This window comes from Penicillium diatomitis (assembly GCF_028827545.1).
Source record: "Penicillium diatomitis strain IBT 30728 chromosome Unknown utg000001l_segment0_segment0, whole genome shotgun sequence".
Classification (NCBI taxonomy): Eukaryota; Fungi; Ascomycota; class Eurotiomycetes; order Eurotiales; family Aspergillaceae; genus Penicillium; species Penicillium diatomitis.
Genome location: NW_026623173.1, coordinates 770147 through 789931, shown reverse-complemented (window position 1 = coordinate 789931; position 19785 = coordinate 770147). Strand labels below are relative to the sequence as shown.

General features: G+C 50.8%; 7 protein-coding genes across 7 annotated transcripts; 5 read left to right on the top strand and 2 right to left on the bottom strand.

Annotated features, from left to right (window-relative positions):
* Window positions 1-616: 616 nt before the first annotated feature.
* On the top strand, window positions 617-2029 carry N7539_000230 (class I SAM-dependent methyltransferase; the record flags this gene model as incomplete). Its single annotated transcript, XM_056929834.1, has 4 exons — window positions 617-701; window positions 843-858; window positions 908-1131; window positions 1302-2029. 4 exons carry the CDS (start codon window positions 617-619, stop codon window positions 2027-2029), a joined length of 1053 nt encoding a protein of 350 aa, XP_056794127.1.
* A 305-nt stretch (window positions 2030-2334) lies between these two features.
* On the bottom strand, window positions 2335-4197 carry N7539_000229 (DNA helicase ZGRF1-like domain-containing protein; the record flags this gene model as incomplete). The annotated part of the gene is made up of 2 exons (XM_056929833.1): window positions 2335-2710; window positions 2768-4197. The coding sequence occupies 2 exons, from the start codon at window positions 4195-4197 to the stop codon at window positions 2335-2337; spliced, it is 1806 nt and encodes a 601-aa protein (XP_056794126.1).
* A 435-nt stretch (window positions 4198-4632) lies between these two features.
* Window positions 4633-5521, top strand: N7539_000228 (uncharacterized protein; the record flags this gene model as incomplete). Its single annotated transcript, XM_056929832.1, has 4 exons — window positions 4633-4868; window positions 4924-5087; window positions 5138-5424; window positions 5474-5521. The coding sequence occupies 4 exons, from the start codon at window positions 4633-4635 to the stop codon at window positions 5519-5521; spliced, it is 735 nt and encodes a 244-aa protein (XP_056794125.1).
* Window positions 5522-7866: 2345 nt separating this feature from the next.
* On the top strand, window positions 7867-9603 carry N7539_000227 (BAR and SH3 domain-containing protein; the record flags this gene model as incomplete). Its single annotated transcript, XM_056929831.1, has 4 exons — window positions 7867-7980; window positions 8048-8413; window positions 8502-8618; window positions 8692-9603. The coding sequence occupies 4 exons, from the start codon at window positions 7867-7869 to the stop codon at window positions 9601-9603; spliced, it is 1509 nt and encodes a 502-aa protein (XP_056794124.1).
* A 1143-nt stretch (window positions 9604-10746) lies between these two features.
* N7539_000226 (uncharacterized protein) lies at window positions 10747-13320 on the bottom strand (the record flags this gene model as incomplete). The annotated part of the gene is made up of 1 exon (XM_056929830.1): window positions 10747-13320. One exon carries the CDS (start codon window positions 13318-13320, stop codon window positions 10747-10749), a length of 2574 nt encoding a protein of 857 aa, XP_056794123.1.
* Window positions 13321-14650: 1330 nt separating this feature from the next.
* N7539_000225 (uncharacterized protein) lies at window positions 14651-15815 on the top strand (the record flags this gene model as incomplete). Its single annotated transcript, XM_056929829.1, has 3 exons — window positions 14651-14798; window positions 14877-15066; window positions 15116-15815. The coding sequence occupies 3 exons, from the start codon at window positions 14651-14653 to the stop codon at window positions 15813-15815; spliced, it is 1038 nt and encodes a 345-aa protein (XP_056794122.1).
* A 41-nt stretch (window positions 15816-15856) lies between these two features.
* On the top strand, window positions 15857-16155 carry N7539_000224 (uncharacterized protein; the record flags this gene model as incomplete). Its single annotated transcript, XM_056929828.1, is given in 2 exon segments — window positions 15857-15875; window positions 15890-16155. The coding sequence occupies 2 exon segments, from the start codon at window positions 15857-15859 to the stop codon at window positions 16153-16155; spliced, it is 285 nt and encodes a 94-aa protein (XP_056794121.1).
* Window positions 16156-19785: the final 3630 nt, after the last annotated feature.

The following is a 19785-nucleotide window of genomic DNA, read 5'->3' as shown; positions in this document are numbered from 1 at the left end:
GCTTTGCTACTCTCAGCTCTACACTCCCTCCTGTTTGAACGGATCTTCCTTGAAAGTTGAAATACAGCCGCCATCTTTTGTCATCGTTGCATCTCAAGTTGAAGATATACTCTTTTTTGATTCGATTCTGGGTTACTCCGATACTGCAGTGGCTTTCAAGGCTTCTGATTCGCTGTATGTCATTAGGAAATGGTAAAACTCTGCTTGATGGAGACGACATCCAGCTTGAGCACAACTGACGGCTTCAGCTCGTAAGGTGCCTGGAATGCAATGTCATTCAAGTATTATTCACATCAAGTGATAAGTAACAAAAGATATCTTTCGGATGACCCCAACTTGTTCTCACTGAAGGTCTGTAGCCTTGTACCCATTATTTTGAGTTTATCTCAATTCGAATTCAGAACACGTGATCCGAACCGAGGTCGCCGTCGGCCGAGATAAATAGTGGGCCCGCATTTTAGCACTACTCGCATCTCGACCGTCGTGGACCTTGACATTTAGTTCCAACGCTCTTGAGCTTTCCTCGGCCTCTTCACGGTGTTTGAACTCTCCAGTCCAAAACTTTCATCAAAATTGGTGATAAAGGTCTTCTCTCTTGGTTTAAAGTGAAAGCAATATGTCTTCAGAGGCGCCCCCTCCCTTTCGGGAGCGAATGCTTGGTTTGCTGGAACCAAGCCAATTGATGGCCATGGCCATATCTTGTGAGTGGCTATGGCTCTTCTCTAATGACTTCATTTTCCACTCGATCACTTGCTTCCAGTCTTCTTTCTGTTTATTTTTCTGGGTAGCCTGGAATCACGATATTGTGTGCAAAGTGTTTTGCTTTGTGAGCATTCGCTTAGTGGGATGGGTCAGCGCGTCTTTTGACCCTACTGCACTGGATGACCATATGTGTACTCTTCTGAAGCTTCATGACCCGCCTCTGGAAGTTTGATTTCGATCTGCTTGCCTGTGAACCATGCATCTTGCGACTTATTTGCATTGTATTCTCGACGACCCTAACGGAGATTGGAATAGACTATATGCGCGTCTGCGTCGAAGCAGTCAAGCGAGGCGAGGTTCTCGCACCCATCACTCAGACCGCCAAAATCCGCGACGAAGCTTTTGCTCGATTTTGGATTGCATTTTCGAGTAAGTTGAACCACCTACGAGCTGGAAAAAACAGTTCACACGCCATCTAGATTTCATGGAAACAGAAAAACATATCTTATCCCCCAATTCATTCATGCCGCCCGGCGGCAGCCGAGTATCATGATCTCAATGAGCGATAGCCGACGACCCATGCTAACTCTTTCCCAAAGCCGCCCGAACAGCAGCGCCTGCTCCAAATGCGCCTGAAACATCTACCACCACTGAAGCCGAAGGACCCGAGCTCGTGGGCTCAGCAGCTCTCATCCCTCCACTCCTCCGAACGGCTTCAGGCGTAGTCCTAGACATTGGCCCCGGAACCGGTAGCCAAATGCATCTTCTCCGCTCCCCAGCCATCACATCAATCTACGGTGCCGAGCCATGTGTCGGCCTGCACGCAGAGCTCCGCGCAAGAGCGGCAGCCGAGGGTCTCGAGGCGAAATACCACGTCTTGAGCTGTGGCGCCGCATCCTCGGAACTTCTTCCTGCGCTCGAAGCGACGGGCACAGGTATTGTTGATGCGCATAATCGCGATCGAAGCGGTGTTTTCGATACGATTCTGTGTGTGCGGGTCTTGTGTTCTGTGCCGCAGATGGAGCGGACGACGCGGGAATTGTATGCTTTGTTGAAGCCCGGGGGCAGGTTGTTGGTTACGGAGCATGTGGTGAACCCATGGCGGACTGCCAAGGGGTCGTTTCTGGCGCGTGCGGCGCAGGCTATCTATATGATGTTTGGATGGAGATACTTTATCGGGGATTGTTGCATGGATCGGGATACGGAGGGGGCGTTGAGACGAGCTGCGGATCAAGATGGTGGCTGGGAAAGTGCGCAGCTTGAGCGGTCGTTTGGCTGGTCGGCTTTGCCGTACATTTCGGGGGTGCTGGTCAAGAAAACCCAGTAGAACGACGGTTCGCTGTCCAGGACAGTTTATTCTTCCATATAGTATCCCAAAGTCGCAGGTCATTCGGGCAAGCTGAATACTTGACGGACAGACCCCACGACAGAATCCCGGTAAGAGCAACCTCCCGATTGCATCAAGGCGACTTGAAATGCTTGAACACTCCCATTTTCCTTGTAATATGGGGTCATATTCGTAATTGACATTGTTTCAGTAAATCGTACACGTAGAAGCGGTTGCATGGTTAACAGTAAGGGTATCATAATAATAATAACTCGATGCAGGCCGTATGCTTCTGCGCCCACATCTCAGGGCTTGGGACGACCAGGCGGCCAAAAATCAAATAGATCAAGAGCTTCAGCTGTCCACGGGCCTTCTTCAACAGGTTCATGATGCTCCGGGACTGCACTTAATGCACTTCGAGTCAACACCGGCCGGGGTTGGCCAGGGGTCAACGTGCTCGGATCCGAAAGTGATTTCCGGAGAGGGGCGTCGAGAGCTCTTCGTACTGGCGCTTTCGGCGGCTGATTCGCAATCAAGGAACTGCGTTGAAATTCCTCTTTGGGTGGAATGGAGCTTGGGCCAATAGTTGGTGCCATCATTTCTTCGAGGACGAACTGGGTTGAAGCGGATGGCAAGAACTCTGCAGGAGAAGCCTCAACCTGGACCGGAGCTGTGGAGTCCCTGTGATTTTACAGATCAGCAAGGCTATTGCAAAGAACGGCATTTGTACGTACTGACTGGGATTCTCTTGATTTAATCTTTAGTTTGTTGCGGCCTGGAAAAGACGAGGACATTGATCCCACAGACGATGTAGGCTGCTGTTCTGATGTTGACCCTTGAGACGAGTCGCTTGGAAGAAGCGCGCTGTACATTAGCTTGCGGCGCGGCTTCCCGCTCGCTAGACGAAGCATTGTGGATGGTGGTTTTGACAGAGGCCCTTTCGTGGGATTTACGGCTGCGCATGCGGAGTTTGAAAAAACAGTCTCGGTTTCTTTCGAGGGTGCAGCTGTCATTGACCGTGGTGGTGAGACGGCACGCGTGACGTCCGGTAGAGCTGGTTTTTTGAATGCTGTGGAATCCTGTGTAGTCGGTTTCTCGAGTCTTGGCTTTCTCTGCGGCGAGCCTGCAGCTGCTCGACCCGTGTCTGTGCAAGTGGTGGCCTGGTTCGATAGAGGAGTGATGGAAGAGCTGGCCTGCGGACTTTGGGACGTTGGCCCGCTGATCGGGGCCTTGCGGTTATCGGTATTGCTGACCGGCAACCCAGTACTTTCTCTAGACGGGTTGGATGATGACAGAGGGTCTTTGGCTGGCTTGGGCGGTTGATGGGCCTGCACCCCGCGATTCAAGCGTGCCGAAGGCTTGGGACTCGTTGATGGTATCAATATATCCTGGGACATGTCTGCTGATGGCCTCTGGGGCTCGTTTCCAAGATTGCGTAATCGCTGCTCTCTGGCTAGGTTCTTTTCGCGCGCTAGCTTCTTCCTTTTCTCGAGATCCTGCACTGCAGCCAGAGGCGACTCATCCTCTTGGCCCGTCAGGTCCACAACTGGTGACTGACTGAGCTGCTTGTTCCGGGTCGCGGGCCCTGCCGTTTGGACCTTTTGCCGCTTAGATGCCCGGTCATCCGCCTGGGAAGTAGGTGCAGATGACCCGACAGAGTGACGTTCTTCATATGGCGAGGCTAGATGACCGACTTGGGTCTTTTTGATTCCCAACAATTCATTGAGGGAGCGGAATGGCTGGGACGAAGCTGAGGATCTGGTGGGCGCCGAGGCGCGTGGGGTTTGCGAGATGGAGCCACTTGCCTGCGGAGAGCCTTGGCTGGATTTCCTCTTTTCCAGCAAATTTGTCAAGTCTGTCTGTGTGGTTTCCATCCGCTCGCCGACCTGAATCAAGGCTCCTTTGTCCAGCTCCATCTCGTCTCCATCCTGTACTTCCTCGTTGGCTCGCCAGTGATGATCACCGATGTAATTCCCCGTCTCATCATAGACCATGACTCGCTTGTTGAAGGCATGATACTTGAGATAGCCATCCTGCCAGCGCTTGGTCTTTCGACGAAGGTCATGTGTGTACAGACATCGAAACTTGATCACGGACGCGGTAAGCGGGGAAGCAGTTGCGGAGGTCGGGGCGGTGCCTCGGGGAGTGAGTGTGATGGGGGTGCTCATTGCGAGTCTGGCAATCTGTCACTCAAAAGCGTGTGCATTTTTCCCGTGAGAAGGCAGCGGCCAGAAATGCTCGTCCTTGGACTGGTAGATAAAGGTTGACTGTCGTGTGCAGCCAACGCGTACCGTTCGCGTTTGGCGAAGAAGTGATCAATTTAGGTGATAACCTTAGGATTCTCCCTCTCCCCTTTCGGGTTTAGCGCGCCGACGTAGGCAGCTGTATGTATTAGGAGTTAGCTGCCTAATAGGAACGCGGTGTGGACCTGTTAATTATCGATCCCATTGGTGCACGTGCTCCACTTCGCTGGGTAGTTCCGTCATTATTATTATCTCCCCACTTACCTTGATAAGCTAGTGTCTTCTCCCACAGTCGATCTTTCCTTCACAATATACCTTCAACTCTTTCCGCAATATCTGAACCACATCTAACGGCCCACCATGTCGCGCCCTCTCAAACCCAACCTTTCCCCCAACGCCAGCCCCGAACCTTCTTCAACAATGATCACGACTTGTGCGAACAAATTTGTTGATCAGGTGGAGTTTGAGTCTCACGTCCGCGACGCAATCCAACGCGCATCGAATCCTCAAGTGTTGGTATACACAAAAGTGAGCTCGTTGTGGGCGGAACAGACAGTGGACTCGATTAACCAAACAAGGGACGGATACTCAACGCGGTAAGTCCACGCATGTAAGCTCTCTCGTCGACTTCTTTGACACTGATTCTCTCAGGAAAAATTACAATTCTTTCACCCAAGTTTTACGAATCACAATTATGCCGACTGTTTTACATGATTGTGTTCAAACTTGGTGGCGTCTTTCCGAGATTGCCATGCGGGATACTGGGGATTTAACTGGTTATGAACAAGCCCAAATTGAAACACTAGTGGGCACAAGTAAGTTACCCTACGCTTCTCTGAATTGACTCCCGACTAGATTCTTGTAGCCCTTGAGTTCCAATCAGGCCCCTATCGTTGTTCCCGGAAAGAACCTGATTTCTTCATTCGAGCAAAGAACGATGCTCTCCCATCCCTTGTGATGGAGTCTGGGTGGAGCGAATCATGGAATCATCTTATGGATGATATGAGCCTCCTGCTCGTCGGTGGTGATGGGGCCATTAATGCCGTTGTGATCCTCAGCTGGCAACTTAACCGCCGCACGAGACTCGTGAGCGGCTTTGTCGAACTTTATGTTCGTGATAGAAGCGGCATGCCAATGCTTCGCCAACGAGAAGTATGTCCAAGACCTCTATCTATCCAGTCGACTCACTAACAGCGTCTAGGATGTTTTCCCGGCCCCCCCCTCAAACCCGAACTCCCCAACGACTTGAACTGACCCGCCGAGAAGTGTTCGGCTCTCATCTCTTGCCAGACCCGATGCGCAATGGACCTCCCAATGGGATGGTGTATCTAGAGATAAGCCAATTGCGTTTGGTAGCCACCCGAGCACTGCAGCGCATGAATCTCCATTCCGCTTAGCAGCCCTTCTGCTCAACAACATCGTCCGTGACGAAAACCTTGCTCTACTTCATTATTATTATTGACGACGGCTTGTTCCTGTTTATGCTCCAGATATGTATTTTTAATTGCTTCCTTTTCTTGCTGCCCGCGTGTATTTCATGGTTTCTTCCTGTCCGCAGGTAGTGTATAGCCGTAGGCAGAACACATCGACTTTGGACTCCTTCTCTCAGTTAGCGTTATCAGTCACACACTTCTGTAACACCCACGTTCCTGCTACGTACTTAGTACACTTCCAAACGCAGTTTCGATACGAAAGAGTGATGGCAAGGTATCGCACAAAATTCTATGTGCGCTGGGTTGAGATTTGGGACCCTATTAAAAGATGCTCTCGAATGGGCTTCTGACCAGTCCAGCAAAGAACCCTGAGAGCTAAAGTAAGCAGTGCGTCTTGCCGGATCGCATTTATGGCGGAGGATGGGAGGTCCACTTGACCTTCTAATGTTCTTAATGAACCTCTGCAAGTACTACTAATACTCCTAAAATTCCTAAACATATTGCAGATTCATGTTCTGTAGACATTACAAAAGCCTATAGAGTCCGCGGCCCGTTAGGCCCGTAGGCCGGGCTCAGGCTTTGATCGGCGGCCCGTCACGGGCTTTTATAATGTCTAATCTTCTGCTATTGAGCCTATTGTTAATTATAAACAGCAAATATTAATGTTCACGGGGGGCCTTTTTCGGCCTCCACGAAGGCTAAAATTGGCCACCGTGGGCCGTGGCACAAATGCATTTTACTATAGGGTAGTATATTCGATTATTTAGATGATAATAAGTCGCTTATTAGGATGTAAGGACTTAGTATAACTAGTGAGAGTAGCTTATTAGTACTATTAGCATGGAATGTGGTGAGTGGCAGAATCACATGCCTTGCAAACAGTGAGCAAAAGCGGCGAGAGTCTGAGCACCGAACCGGAAGGGGAATGCCAAGACGCGGCATAGGAAATCCGGTCGGTAGGTACGAAAGTAGTCGTGAGTTAAGAGTGTGGCCCGTTAAGGACGGGCGGTGCTTCCCCCGCAGATACGTCCAGCAACTCTCCGCATTCATGAATTCAAGGTTGTCCAGGCTGGAGACTCCTGCCCACGGCCCTGAAATCATCGAGTTCATTCTCAAGATCGCCTGAAGGATGGTCGTAAGTGACTCAATTCTAAATGGCTCCTGATCCAGTTCTCTTGTAAGTCCATAGCCCTGCTTTAGGACATGGTGCTATTAGTAGTCTGCTAGTACTCGTGCTATCACTACTACGGGTCTAAGGCTGGTAAGCTAATACCCTCCTAATGCCATGCACTGTGCGCTGCTAGATCAGCGAGCTCATCTTCTCCTCGGAGCTCAGATTGATGCTTTGCTGATTCGTACATCATGCATTTGTAAACATACGCGTCGAACGCAATCGTTGCCACGTAGGTACTGATCGACATGTGACTCCTGCAATGACCCAGATGGGAAGTACTACATCAGTACCCATTGTTGCTAACTTTAGGTAGTGATACAATGGGGGACTTGCGAGAATAGAGGGCTCCATGGCATGATGGCAGTGAGCCCTTACCAGTCATTGCTCAAGTTACATCCACGACGGGCTTAGTGTGGCAGGGATGTGTATCTGCTCCAAGTTTCCAACCACCGTGATCGCAACCCAGTACTTGACGACTTTCCCGTCGACTGGAGATTGCCGAGCAGGGGGCCAACCTTTCCCAGCAAGAGGGGCTCGCGGCCTGTGGTCAACTCTCCATGAGCTTGGACGAGCCGCAGGAGGCGAAACCGGTTCAAAAAGTTGGAGGTTGAGACATCAGGCACGTTGGTCAGAGTCTCCCAGGTGGAGAGTCCCAAAGCCCTGTTTCCCCCGTGGACGTTAGATTCGCCTCTAGACCACCGTTTCACATTGGAGGCTGGGGCCCATAAACAATCGTCACTTTCCCTCGAATTTTCTTTCTGCTGTTCTTCAATTCTTGTGGTGAATCTCAACCGTGAACCTCAACCGTCTTCCTTTCCACTTGAAAACCGCCGAGACACGTTGCAACGTCATCGCTTGTCTGCCTCGGCGATTGCTTGTGCCATCAACTACCTAACTATACGAGAACTCGGCTTCCTTACTCCAAGAACTTGTCCAAACGCGACCACATTGCAATTGCGTCGGACGCCCTTTTCTCCTGTGCTGACGATGCAGAGCATGCAAAGACGGTTCGGTCGGTTGACCACGGCCAAGTCCGCGGACAACAGCCAGGTGGCTGTCCTTCTCAAGGACTTTGAAGATGCCGACAACCTCTTTACCAAAGTGAGTCTCCCCAACCCCCGCCCCCGGTCTCAAAATAGCATCACTTTCCCCGCTTCCACCATAGTAGCGCGCAGCCCGTCGAGACACCAGACTGATCGATCCCACCTCGCATCAGATCGTTGAGTCAACCAAAGCATGGCGCGATGCGTGGGTGTCAATCGCGACTTTCCAGAGTCGACTGGCCGATGAATTCGACGGACTATACGCGCCGATCCTGGCCTCCTCTGAAACAGAGACCCGTCATACCCCACAGGAGACCCCTAAAGCCCTCTTAACTCGAACCAGCAATCTTCGTCGCGAATATGACGAGCTTCGGGGGGACCTCCTGGAGGAATTGCAAATGGTTGAGCGACGCATGTCGCAACCGGCCGAGCAAGCAAAGAGCTATTTGGCTCCAGTCAAGAAGTCCATCAAGAAGCGGAATGAGAAAAAGGTATGAACTTTGGGACCCGTTGCGAAGCATCCATCTCGAGTCTCTCCGAGTTGTAAACTAATAAATCACTTGCGCCGAAAATCAATAGTCAGAATTTGAGCGCTTCCAGAGCAAATACGATAGTCTCATTCACAAACCAAAGCGTTCCGACCGTGAGAACGCTGCGCTTGCCAAAGCAGAGGCAGATTTGACTGTCGCAAAGGAGGTACGTCGAGAACACGGAGAGCTTGTTCATGATCTTCGACGAGACGGACAGACTAATTGCCATGACACTGCAGATTTATCAGCAGGCCGACCATGACTTGATGCAGCGACTTCCCACACTCATCTCGCTGCTGTTCTCTTTGGCGCCATTCATTCTTCAAGCGCAGGTGGAAATCCAGAATCGCATGCTAGCACACTACTATACCGTGCTCTCCGGCTACTGTGAAGCTGAAGGATGGCCCAACCCACCACCTCCTATGGACCAAGTCATCCAGACCTGGGAAGACGGCAACAACGGCCCTCGAGCCGAGATCGACAGCATGGCCATCGTGGCCCATGGCAAGGCTCTCCGCCTGACCCAAGAATCACAGAACAAGCGACCTTCCATCGGCGGTCGAAGCATCAGCACCATGTCCTCCGTATCTTCAAATCGCAGCGCTCAAAGCCTCCCGCGATATAATGTGCCACCCCCAATGCCCGGGACCAAACCGTACGCCTCGGAATTTAGATCACCCTCTCCTAGCTCGTCAACGATGACACCTCCCATCTCAGTCGCAAGCGCGTCCAGCACACCTCCGCCTTACTCGGGATACGAATCTCGTGTATCTTCCCCTCCTGCAATTGTCCCGAATCCATTCCTTCATCCCTCAGCGCCCCCGTCGTGTGGGCCTTCCTTTTCCCCCGCCGGTCCCAACGTCGACTACTTTCAACAGCAGCGTCGTGCCTCGTCGACTGCCGTGTCCACCCCGGGTGCAAGTGATCCGTTCGCTGTAGCTTCTCTCAAGAAGAAGAAACCCCCACCTCCGCCCAGGGCAGCGTCATACGTTACTGCAATTTATGACTTTGGGGGTCAGAGTAGAGGAGATCTCTCCTTCCAAGAGGGTGATCGGATCCGTGTGATACGCAAGACAGACAGTACGGACGATTGGTGGGAAGGTGAACTACGGGGTGTCAAGGGGGCATTTCCTGCAAATTATGTGGAGTAGTGAAATGGATTCCAATACCTCGGTCTTGAATCCTCAATCATGCTTCTGAGAAAGACGTAGAACTTGTCGGCATTTAAAAGAAAAAAAAAAAAAAGGATGCAATCCTCTATTCTCCAACAATTCAAGATCAAGAACGTCAAGCTTTTCACTGCCGTCTCTAATTTTCTAGCGGGTCGACCTGCTGTCGAAATGTCTCCAACCATTCTCAGCTCCCTTGGCTGATGCGGACATGCGAAGACTACTTGTAGTGACTCCACTAGGTCACGTCGGCGACGCATTGCGTAGGGGTATCACGTTCGAGACAAACTTCGTGTGCTGTCAGCTAGGTGTGCGACTTGCAAGATCAAACTGCGATGGCTATGGGGTATCTATGCTGCCAAACGAGAGAGGGGTTTCCACGTGTGCCTAATAGTAGAAGGATTGGGAAGTGGTGAGTTTCCAGATAAGTCAAGGCTGGAGATGAATCTATATCTGACTTAGAGGTAGCACATGTAGCGCAGATTCAGGGTAGTTGCAGAGAGAAACCAGATAATGTGATACAGTTTATTGATTGATTCTGAAAACACGGACTAACACTGCCTTCAGTGACCATAGCACACTTGAGCGATAGAGGCTTCATATCTCAAGCTTGTTTGCCTTTCAACAAGCAACAAGAAAACATATAGCAATCGGAGTGAATTCCCGAATAAAAGATGATTGACAGGTTTCAGACTTGAGATCAAGCAAAGGACAAAAGCCTTACAGACCTCAAACTTGCATACACCCGGCCAAACGGCAGGGCAATCTCAATCTTGTTCGTCGTTTGCCAAGGTAGCAAAAGTCCATCGTAGCTGAAGCAAAATCTTGGATCAAGGATAACAGGGTCCAGAAACTCAACAAGAGACCGAACAAGAGACGAAAACTGCAAACTCCAGACTTGCATGAAAGCCCGATAATACGGCAGTGCAGTCTGTCGCAACCGTTCTCGCCTCTCTCACAACGCAGACCAATAACCACGGAAGCGGATCAATATCTCGGATAAGAGATGCGATGACAGGGTTACAAAATACAACGCAAAACATAAAAATGGCGCAAAACACAAGAACTGCACTCTCCAATCTGACACGTGGGAGATAACACTGCGGTGCACGTGAGCTGCGCCATTTAGACAAATGCGTCGCCGTTTTCCGTGCCGTCCACATGTCCTGCACCCTCCTGGCGCCGACTTTCCAGAAACATCTCGACCATGCGCTTGCTGGAAATTTGGGATGGAGAATCCTGGACTTGATGGTAGTCATCCAAGAGCTCCTCATACTCCTTTTGCTTCTCGGTGTTCTCACCATGCATCCGGTGTGATGCTTGAAAGCTGCGCATGGACCGCACATTCGTGGATGTCCCAACGGTAAGCGGTCGGCGGGCGGAATAGCGCCGGTACTGTTCCTGAGTCAACCCGCGCTTTGACACTTCACGAGCAGGCCCTTGTGCAATCGCACTCGAAGGTTCCGGCCCTTTGCCCTGATTTGGAGGCACTGTCCGCACGATGGAGGATTCCCGAGGGCTAGCAGCCTCAGCTGGTAGATCAGCAGGTCCGCCAGTACCCTTCTCAGTCACCGCAGGTTGACTCGGTTTCTCGTGGATCAGAGAACGGGTTCCGCGCGAGGGTAGAAAAGTGCTCATGCTCGAAGCTCGACTGAAGGGCCGGGAGTAATTGTTCTGACCGGAAGGTTGACGCTTTAACGCGTGGCCAAGGGTATTACGTCTCCCCTTATGCAACACGGCAGGGCCCTCCTTGACTTTCTCAGAGGCCGTCTGTTCCTCTTCTGCCATGTGCTTGAAGACGTCGTCTTCTTGGTCACTACCAAGCTGGGCCCCCTCCCTTGTGTGCTCTCGGACTGGAGTTGTGTTCTCAATTCGCTCGATCTCAGAATCCATCCACTTCTTCCAGTCCAAACTAGGCGGTCGAGGGTTCCCGGAAGGAGCCTGATCATGAGTTCGGTTGGGTGAACTATACGTGGCTCTCTGGGACGCAAAGATAGTCGCTGTGCCGGTCTCGTTGTCCAGGACATTGGCAATCATTCTACTGGAGCTTTCCTCAGGGGTCCCACCGCTTGTTCGAGAATAGATACTGGGTGAATCGTCCCTTGTCTGTGATCTGGCCAGAGAACAGAAAACAACACTATCGGTGTCCCCATCGGCTCCTTCATACGAAGGGACAATATCTGGGACCTGCGAAGCTGCAAAGACATCTTCGATCGGCCGACTTGCTCGAACATTGCGACTTCTCCGTATGACCCTCGGAACTCGCATGAGGCCCTGAGATCGGCGCGGCGTGGGGGACTCGATTTCGGGCACATGACTCACCACGAGTGAGCCAGCAGCTGATGATTCCTCGCTGAAGACCTGTGGCACAGCGTGTTGGCTGCGAATAGATGACGCTTTTTCTGGAATCGCACGATGCTGTGGGACCGCGCCAAAGACAATTTCCTCATCAGTCGAACGTGCATCGCTGTCTCTGATCTGCTGCATCAAAGCAGAATAGAGGTCATTGCTATTTGCCCAATTCTGGATCGCACTGGGACTCATCTGACTACTCAGTCCACCTCGCATGCTGCGTGCTGGAATTCTCTCCGCAGAGGCATCAGGTGTCTCAGGCAGATGTTTGTTCAAATCATCGTGTTCCTCGATGAGGGACAAAGACTGACGGCGCCGGACGGTGTGTGTCTTGATGGTGTTTGCAACCGATGAATCCGCCCAGCTTGTTACTCGCGATGTCACGGTGTGAAGACTGTCACCATCGGGAGAGTCCGCTGGCACGGGATCTCTAGCCAGGACGGTGGTCTTTCCTTCGTGCCCCAACGATTGCCCAGCAGCAGCGATGGAATTGGGGACTGGGGTCGAGAGATCGCCTCTTTCATGGGCATCCTCGGGTCCCGCACCGCTGGGTTTGGAACGTCCGAAGATACGGCGGAAGCCACTCTTGATCGAAGCAGACAAAGCTCGGGACTTGCTGCGCGAGCTCCATCTCGAAAGTGAATAGGGTGACGAAGTCAAGCTGGGCGAATTGTCACTGGTAATCCGCAGCGTTTGGCGGAACCTCTTCTGCTCCCTTTTCTTCCGATGGAACGATGAGGGCCGTTCCTGCATTGGCTCAGGGCTGTAAGAGCCCATTCGAAATTGACTACGAGCAAGCTCTATCGCCGCATCATGACTCTTCGCGTGGCGAACGACATGACTGTGTTGTCGCTGGATGATATGGGGAGACGGCGAGGGCCGCAGTGTTCGAGGCAGATCCCAATGAAATTCTCCTCGATTCAACTCGAATGCGTTTCTTGGTGTCTCTGTCTGGGATGGAGAATAGACAGTCTGCGAAGACTTTGCTCGTGTGCTGAACATTGACTTGGCTTTGCGCAGCCGGCGGTACGATGAAGCTCGCGAGTTCAGACGTCCATCTAGTCCCACGGGCTCTATGATCTGCGGCAATTCCGCGGGATTTGGAGGACGGCAGTCTTCATTCTCGACAGGTTCTGGTTGAACAGGTGTGGGAGGGACCCCAGCTGCTTCATAAAAGGTGTTGACGATAATGGGTTCTTGCTCGGTATATCGAAGACTCGAGGGCGCTCGCCGTGGGGGAATGGCTACTTGATGCGGGCCGCCCACTCGATCATACGCTTTGGAATCAGACGAAGACGCATTGGGTCTCATGGCGCGAGATGCAGCCGCCATTGCTTGGGCGTTCATCTGGTTTGTCTTGATGGATGAGAAATCTTTGGATGATCGAGTTCTCCGCATTGATCGGGACGACATGGATCTCCGTAGTCGATCACGAGCGCCAGTTCCGGAAAACATACTGCCGAAAGACTGCGGATGTATCGTATTTCAAACACTGAAATGGAGGAATTATGTATGGAGAAGTAAGCAAAACTTGGATTTTTTTTTCTCTTAATTGGAAGACCAACAGATGATGATGAGAAAGAAAAATATTTCTTTATCTGAGGCTTCTGGGATCGAGGTAGTATACAATGATGCTTTGGAAGGCGCAACTGTGAAGTCAACGACGACATTCTCAGTCAGCGCCGCTACCCAATTCGTACCAACAGCAATTGCAATTGTTACTACATTCGGAAAGTCCAGGGCTTGAACAAAATGGAACCAAGGTACCATTTCCGCGGTTGACATGTTGTTTTATAAGAGAGCCCAGAAGAGATCCGTGTCCCAGTTGGGGATTGTCTGCATTTGCGATGGTTCAGGTACGTTCAGGTACCGAACCATGAGATGGACATGAACCACACGAGAGTGAGACCGAGTACGGTACAACACGTCCGTCACATATTCAGCATCACGTGGTTGCCTACTCTATAGATACCTGCCCAGCCAGCGAGTACCTAGAACTGGCAGGCTACCCAATTGCATTCAAATTTGCATCCCATGTTGAATAGGCAGCGACGGGTCTCTTCACTCCTTTTTCTAGTTCCCGCGGACATGCGATAGCCATCTCGAATTCGGCACCAAACTCTATGATTCGTCGTGATCTCTACGATGTTATTCTAACAGTGTGCGGATGCCTACGCGTAAGGAAGCAAAGAGAAAGTCCTGATCGTAGTGGTGATTTTCTAACAGTCAACGCAGACATCCATGCAGTGGGCAGAGGAAGAGGGAATTCACATTTGTCACACAAACCCATCATCTACTCCTTCCCACGTTTGTTGTTTCCGTACCAGCAACAACGAAGAGTCACTGAAATATACAATCAATCTCTCCCGACAGTGATCACTCGACTCCCCTTGAGCTTGAGAGCCTGTGCGTCATCGTGAAGCTCTTGCACGACGGTGTCATTCCCTGGTGTAACTGCCGGGCATGTACTGCATATACACTAACTACACACTTCACTCCACGCCGCCATCGTTTACGGAGAAGGCTTAGCCCGCAGGCATGAGTCACAGCCCAACGCCTCTTGCCTGACTTCCCGTTGCGTCCGTCTTACCTCGAGCTGGTTCACAAAATGCGGGTTGAATGCTATCAACGTGCTTTATGACCGTCCTTGTGGGTTTCGTTTCCCTGAAATTACATCATGAGTAGCTTCAAGAATTTGGAGAATGCTGCTTTCGAGACTAGCGACGTGGCACCGCATATCTCACCACACATCCACATTGACAGCAGAACTCTGGGATGTGGTGGGCAGCTTGTTCGAATCACCCGTGGTCTTTCGGCGTTAGCGGGTCGTCCAGTGACGATTGATCATATACGGGGAAATCGCCGAGGGAAAACTGGGCTTTGAGGCTCGCATTTGGCCGCAGTTAAAATATTGGCCGAGATAAGTGGCAGCCATGTGACGAACGACTTGGTTGGAGCCAGGAGTATCACATTGACATCACCGCAAGCCGAAAAGACTTCAGATCCAGCAACAGCATCACAGACGCCCAAGGGGCAGTATCAACGACTCAATGCCGCGCTTATGCCACTGAACGGTGTTTCGGTCAATTCAGAGTACAACATCCGAATGCAAACACCAGGCTCCATCTGTCTAATCTTTCAGGCCTTGTATCCCTAAGATTCATGTTGGAGCACGAGCATCAACTAAAGTTGTCAAAGTCAATATCGTCGGCGGGACAAATGGTTCTGGATGTCCATCTTACGACTATATTTCCCAAGTGATTGAACCAAATTTCGCGCGTCTAGGTCTTCCTGCACTCTCGGTAAAGCTTCACAAGCGGGGGTGGGCAACTGGTTCTCTCTCAATGGGTGAGATGAGCTTCTTCATTCGTCCCCTGCCAACGTCCGAGTCATGTTTTTCCGAAGGGCTGTCGCCGACTTCTCGCTTTCCGATGATCGATCTCATGAGCTTTGAGCGCGGGCAAGTCACCCGCATCGACGTGATCGTGTTAGCACCGAGAGATACACTGCCTCAGAACGAGAGAAATGGCTCATGCCTGACTGTTCCGGATCATATTGAAAGAGAGACTCATCGGAGACTGCGGAAAGCGTTGAGAACGATCGAGTCCTCCGTTTTGGCTGAGTCGGCGGATGGAACAAGCACAGTCCCTATCAATACGCATCTGACAGAGGTGACGTCCCATTTCTGTCAAATCTTCCTTCTACTGGTCGCTCATTCATCGAACGGATTCCGGATCGGGTACGACACATTGCTCTTCGATGTAGACAAGCCGCGCCGCAAGGCCAGAAGAGAAAGCTGGACAAACATCAAACGCCCAGGAAAGGGCAGGATCAACCTCTGAACAGAAACAGCACTGAAGCTCATCTCCAGCGGGTCTCGAACATGATCGACCATTGTATAAGTAATTTCTCCAAGAGCTCTCTGAGACGCTCGATGATACACAGGCTCAGTCCGACGGTGGAGGGGAGCGGGTCAGGCCTTTGGCCGTCAAGCGATCGTGCCTCGATTCTTACATGCGAGATCAGATTTTTGTTTTTGAAGAACTTGGACGTCTGGGGAATACCAGTGACCATCAGCATTTCAGAGGCGAGATGACCGAGTTGACAGAGGATCGGCGATATTGGACACTTCATACGGAGACAGCACACTGGGTGTGTCGAGAAACGCTATTCGCGGAATGAGCAGCTGCAAGCCCTTTCATATTACGAGTACACCATCGTTCTCGTGCGCAGTTGTCAATGTCACCTAAGTCTGCAGCAGGATGCGCCTACAGAGAGAAGATTGAGGTCAACCAAACACCTGTGACATGCTTGAAATTTCCAGTGTTTCTAAATTGACACCGAGTCCACTGAGAGTGACATGAACATTTCAGGAGCAACGATCCTCCGACAAAGTAGAAGTGTTTTGTGGAATTGTCGAGGCCCACCCGCTCCTGCATGCGTGTCTGTGACGTTCAGCCTTGTTGATATTGTCCGCATGAACAGGCATGGCCTTACCCACCATATTGTACCTTAGCTCAGTAAGGCGTAAGCTGCATGAGTCTAGAAGGCCGGAACCCTCCCGAAGCTTGTTTTGCGACGCCCGGGAATTGAGATCTTCAGTCTTTTGGCTTTTCTGAAAAGGAGATCGGGCAATGAGCGCGCGAGTCAGTGATCCGGCTGCCGACGTAGGTTTTCAAGTTGACTACCCAGGTACCCCTGATGATCGACGAGTTTGCTGAATCACCTGTCTCAGCCCTTGGTGCATGAGTCCGTCGTCGACTGAACAATTCCCTCCACTACTCATTAGTACTCAACTACTCACTATGTACAGTGTGTTGATCTGCAACGCCAAAGATTAAATGTTTCTGCTTCAGCCAATGAACCAGCCCAAACATGCCTTGCCGATCAGGGAGGCAGTTTCAAAGGAAGGCCGATTTCTAGGGCAAATCAGCTGCGTCTTCCAAAGTTCCTTTCGGGCCCGCTCTTGGGGCAGCCGTCTGACTTGCTCCTCTTTTTATTGACTCTTGCCTTTGTCTTACGCGATTGATTAAGGTCTGAATAATCAAGCGCCTTAGCACCCAGTTAGTGTCTTGCGTGGGACAAGAGTGATCGACAAGCCTTGAGACATAATCATTATGATCGTGGGTAAACAGGTGGGTTCTGTGAATCCACGTGCATCAACCTTGCCCGCCTGTGTGATGATGTCCATTTGCGTGGATCAACAACCGACTCGGTAATGATAACCCCAGAAATCGAGAAAAAAAATATCAGAGTCTTTACAGTAGTACATCTTGTCCGAAATAGGATCCACATAGGTACCTATACACTGAATACTGAGGTATATTGTGCTCATGTGTACAACCTACAAGACTTTCAATTGTCAGTAAATAGTAAATACCGATAGTAGTATAGATACTAGATTGAGTGGACTGAATATACTGCGGCAGTGCGGTATCATCAGATCGATCTTAGTACAACTGTATACAATCTAGAAACGGAGCTTTCAGCTTAATCTTACTGCCTCAGTGCCTAGTGCCTACTGCCCAGTCTTACGGAGCTCTCGGAGTAATCAATGGATTCCAAAAAAGCCACACTTGACCACTTCGGACGTCTGAATTTACCATTCCACACTCCACAGTCTACACTCCACGGAGTCCACAAGCATGCACCTGCCTCGCCACGAGGACCCGCCACCGGCCCGACCGCGCGTGTTTTGGGTAATGTTCTCGAACCATTCGAATCATGTCGCGCCAAAAAGGTGGGTATCTGAGCTGCCCGAGTCTCCACTAGATCAGTCTGAAACGGCGAGCTCGCATCAAACTGTGGCTGAAGTGGAACTAGCGGGTGAGTTCAAAAAAAAAAGGGGGGGAGTAGGGAAATAATGATTGTAACTTGTACTGCCCATAACCACATCGTGAAAAGTGGAGAATGCAGAGGTCACGAAAACCAGGAGCATTCAGCAATCAGCATTTAGCATTGGGGTGGGATTGACAGTACAAGAACAGTACCTCTGTACAAGTGCTTGTTTAGGTTGGGCTGAGAATACATGTTCATATTACAATCACATGCCTTGAAAGTTAAGACCCTACCGACTTACCGAGTACCTACAATAGCTTAGGCTCATGTCCTGAACTTGGCCCACCTATGTAAAAAGAGCCGCTCGGATGTAGGTATTTTCCAGAGCTTTCTACCAGTAGCGAGTCAAGCGACTAGGTCGTTTTTATGGAATGGCGAAGAATAAAACGAGGCACAGAGGCACTGGCACATTGGTCCATGCGACGGCTTTCTTGCACGAGGGACCCATGGATCCCTCTTAGTTTAATCGCTCTTACCGTCCAGATCTCCGCGCAACTACTCATCAGCCACTGTATATCGAAAACGTTCAGCTGATTTCGTTGTCTGGAGGAACAACTCATTGAATGGATCGTTCAAGTGATCGCTCGCTCCACGAGGCACAAGGCTGGACAGTTGCATCGCTTTTTCCCGTGCCAACCCAAATCAGTACTTCAATTCTTATTATGCTTCATGGTATTAGGGAACTTTTATCAGTGCATTCCTGAAACCACTGAATCATCAGATCAAGAAATCAGTAACACAAACCTCAGATCCATGCATCATCCTACAGAGCCTCTACCATATTACGTGTAGTTAGGACATGGCAACATGGCCCGGAACAACGTGGAAAAGGTCCAGACCAACTTTCCAACAACAACCCCCACCTAAAGCCCGGGCAAGTTCTCTCCATACATCAAACCGGAGACCCTCGCATTCAACTCCAAAACCAGGCAAAGGTAGTTGAAACTTGAGGTTCAGCAGGTGGTCAGGTACTATTGTATAGTGTGCCTGTACCGTATAGCCGATAGCGGGGACATTTAGACTTTGCACTGCCGAAACAACACTCCAAATTGAGATAACGACAAGATCTCCTTGAAAAAATAGAAGCAGAGAGACAAAAAAAAAAAAAAACTAAAAAAAATTCAATTCAGGAAATAACGATGAAACTCTTATCCACTCGCGCCCTGGTCAACTTCGCTTCAGCCTCAAACTCCCACGATATACCGAATGGGGTGGTGGATTCGTGCTTTGTCGGGCACTCCCTGGATTCCGCCTGTCATCCCAATCTCAGGAGCCTGGGCGAGGCCTCCCATCAAACGCTTGCCTTTCAGATGGACTCGATGCGCGCACGGAGGGCATGTACCGGCGGGCGGAGTCGATGCGCCGATGCGCAGTACAACTGAGCGTTGACCTATGATCCTGCATCGATTACATGTAAGGGTTACAACCCCCATGGTCAGGGACTACGGGCGATCATAAGACTTTTTATTCTGATTCTCGGTTTGGGAAGCTACTTGGCTGAGGGTACCTTGTCTGTGCGAGATGATTTGAACCATCATGATGGCGGGTCGTGTGGAAACTGGGCGCCTCTATTGATTCTACCGATGCATCTCGAGAAAGAGCTGGAACCAGGCAAGTAGAACCACAAATGGTCCACAAGGACAGGGCTGACAACTGTGCGTGATTGTGTGCGACGGGAGTACGTGATACCAATCGGAGAATTTAGTGTCTCAGCATATCGGGCAGATAGATGTACAATGAGCCTGGTTCTTGAGGGTGGAGAACGGATATAGTTTGGAAGGATTCCGCTTGGCGACACGAGGTCGGCGCAGGGGATGGTCATGGCCTCCGGCTTTTGCAATTTCAGCATATCAGACTTCGTCCTCTGGTTGACGGACATGGATGGAGCAGGGGTGAGACGGAATTGATTCCACGCACGAGTCTCGGGGCCGCCCGTGGAGAAGAGATGGAGCCTGGTACTTTGGTGTAGTGATG